At 38.3% G+C, this 2,163-nt stretch overlaps 1 protein-coding gene across 1 annotated transcript; it reads right to left on the bottom strand.

Moving 5' to 3' along the window:
* Nucleotides 1-845: 845 nt before the first annotated feature.
* On the bottom strand, nt 846-1,382 carry LOC111383947 (uncharacterized mitochondrial protein AtMg00810-like). Its single transcript, XM_023008141.1, has 2 exons — nt 1,346-1,382; nt 846-1,231 (listed from the first exon to the last, which is right to left on the bottom strand). Exons 1-2 carry the CDS (start codon nt 1,380-1,382, stop codon nt 846-848), a joined length of 423 nt encoding a protein of 140 aa, XP_022863909.1.
* Nucleotides 1,383-2,163: the final 781 nt, after the last annotated feature.

Genomic DNA, 2,163 nt, shown 5'->3' with positions numbered 1-2,163 from the left:
TTATTTTTTTTTTTTAATAACATAAGAACTTGGGTGCAATCCTATCTTCATTAGGCGACAGAAATGACCCTTGTAACGAACTTTGGGCCGGTAACTCCCAAGCCAGACGACCATAGGGCATCAAGTTAGAAACCCCTAAGGCTTAATTATTTAAGTCAAATAGGCCTCGAAGACATAAATAAGTTCAAAGAATAATATAGAAAATGGGGAAAGACAATATTGATTAGGTTACACTCGTCATAGATCAAGTCAAATGGACAAACAACCCCAATCACAGAAGAATACCATCCCAAGTCTCACCCATGCGGTCAAGACCCACCTACAGGACTACAGTGTGTGCTGTGCGAAAATGCATGACGAGCTGTATACCAAGAACTCTACAGAAAGTGAGAACTACGATGGAACCTCAGACTCGTACACATGATGAAAAATAGAGTTTGATCCTGAATACAAATATCATAACGTCATACACGATGCACACAAAATTTTTTATTTATTTATTTTTTTTATTTTAAATTTCAAATGCAAACTTAATACTCAAAATAAAAACAAAAAAAAAATAACTAACAAACAAAATGCACCACACACACATTTATCACATACAAGATATGAAATGAATAAATGCAGATATGATAAATGCATGAATATGCATGAATTCATGATCAGATAGGCAAACAAATACCAACAGCCGTCCGAAGCGACTCAAACCTCATCCCATCTAGTGGTTTCGTAAGTAGATCGGCTAATTGGTTGTCAGTAGAAACATGATCTAAGGAAACAACATGTGTTTTAACAAGTTCACGACTAAAATGATGTCATATGTCAATATGTTTTGTTCGAGAATGTTAAATGGGATTCTTAGAAATATTTATAGCACTGGTATTATCACAGAAAATAGTCATGGTCCCTTGATTAATCCCATAATCACTCAGCATCTGCTTCATCCAAAGAAGCTGAGTGCAGCAACTTCCAGCTGCTATGTATTCGGCATCTGCCGTGGATAGGGATATGGAATTTTGTTTCTTACTTGACCAGGCTACTAGATTGCTACCCATGTAGAAACAACCCCCAGAAGTACTTTTTCTATCATCTGCATTCCCCACCCAATCGGCGTCGAAGTAGCCAGCCAAATCAAGATTAGAATTTCTAGAACAGAAAATCCCTAGATCAACAGTACCATTCACATATCCAATGATGCGTCTAATAGAGCTTAAGTGTGATTCTTTGAGATCTGCCTGAAATCGAGCACACACTCCAACACTAAAAGCAATGTCAGGTCTAGTAGCTGTGAGATAGAGAAGACTACCTATCATGCTTCGATATAGGGAAGGATCTACACTCTTACCTGAAGAATCACGACCTAACTTCAAGCTAGTACTCATAGATGTCCTAGTATGCTTCTTACTATCTAACCCAAACCGCTCAACTAGATCCTTTGCATACTTAGACTATGAAATAAACAAGCCATCCTCAGTCTGTTTCACCTGAAGTCCAAGGAAATAACTCAACTCACCAACCATACTCATCTCAAATTCTTGCTTCAAACACTCGGTAAACTCATATGCTAGAGACTCAATAGGAGAACCAAAAATGATGTCATCGACATAAATTTGAGCGATAGTGATAGTTTCTTCAATGTGTCTAATAAATAAGGTCCTATCAGCACCACCTCGAGAGAAACCATGTTTCTCAAGATATGACGTAAGTCTCTCATACCAAGCTCTAGGAGCTTGTTTCAGACCATAGAGTGCTTTGTGGAGTTTGTAGACATAGTGGGGAAACTTTGGATCAACAAATCCTTTTGGTTGTTCCACATAGACTTCTTCTTGAAGAAGTCCATTCAAGAAGGCACTCTTAACGTCCATTTGATGTAGTTTGAACCCTAAGGTACAGGCAACAGCAAGCAGAATCCGAATAGACTCAAGTCGTGCAACAAGGGCAAAAGTCTCATCAAAATCAATTCCCTCAACTTGAGTATAACCCTGAGCAACTAATCTGGCCTAATTCCTAGTTATAGTACCTTGGTCATCTGTCTTGTTCTTAAAGGTCCACTTAGTACCAATAACGTTACAATTCTCAGGTCTGGGTACTAAGATCCACACATTGTTTCTAGTAAATTGATTGAGTTCCTCATGCATTGCATTCACCCAACACTCATCACTA

This window comes from Olea europaea, unplaced genomic scaffold (genome assembly GCF_002742605.1).
Source record: "Olea europaea var. sylvestris unplaced genomic scaffold, O_europaea_v1 scaffold2793, whole genome shotgun sequence".
NCBI classification, from domain to species: Eukaryota; Viridiplantae; Streptophyta; class Magnoliopsida; order Lamiales; family Oleaceae; genus Olea; species Olea europaea.
Note: the sequence above shows the minus strand (reverse complement) of the source record. Positions and strands in the feature narration are given on the sequence as shown.

Bases quoted from the DNA above. Each gene is read 5' to 3' on its own strand.
- LOC111383947 (XM_023008141.1), bottom strand. From the start codon at position 1,382: ATGAGTACTAGCTTGAAGTTAGGTCGTGATTCTTCAG. The intron at 1,232-1,345 runs GTAAGAGTGTAG...GATTTCAGGCAG, and splicing joins GTTAGGTCGTGATTCTTCAG to ATCTCAAAGAATCACACTTA.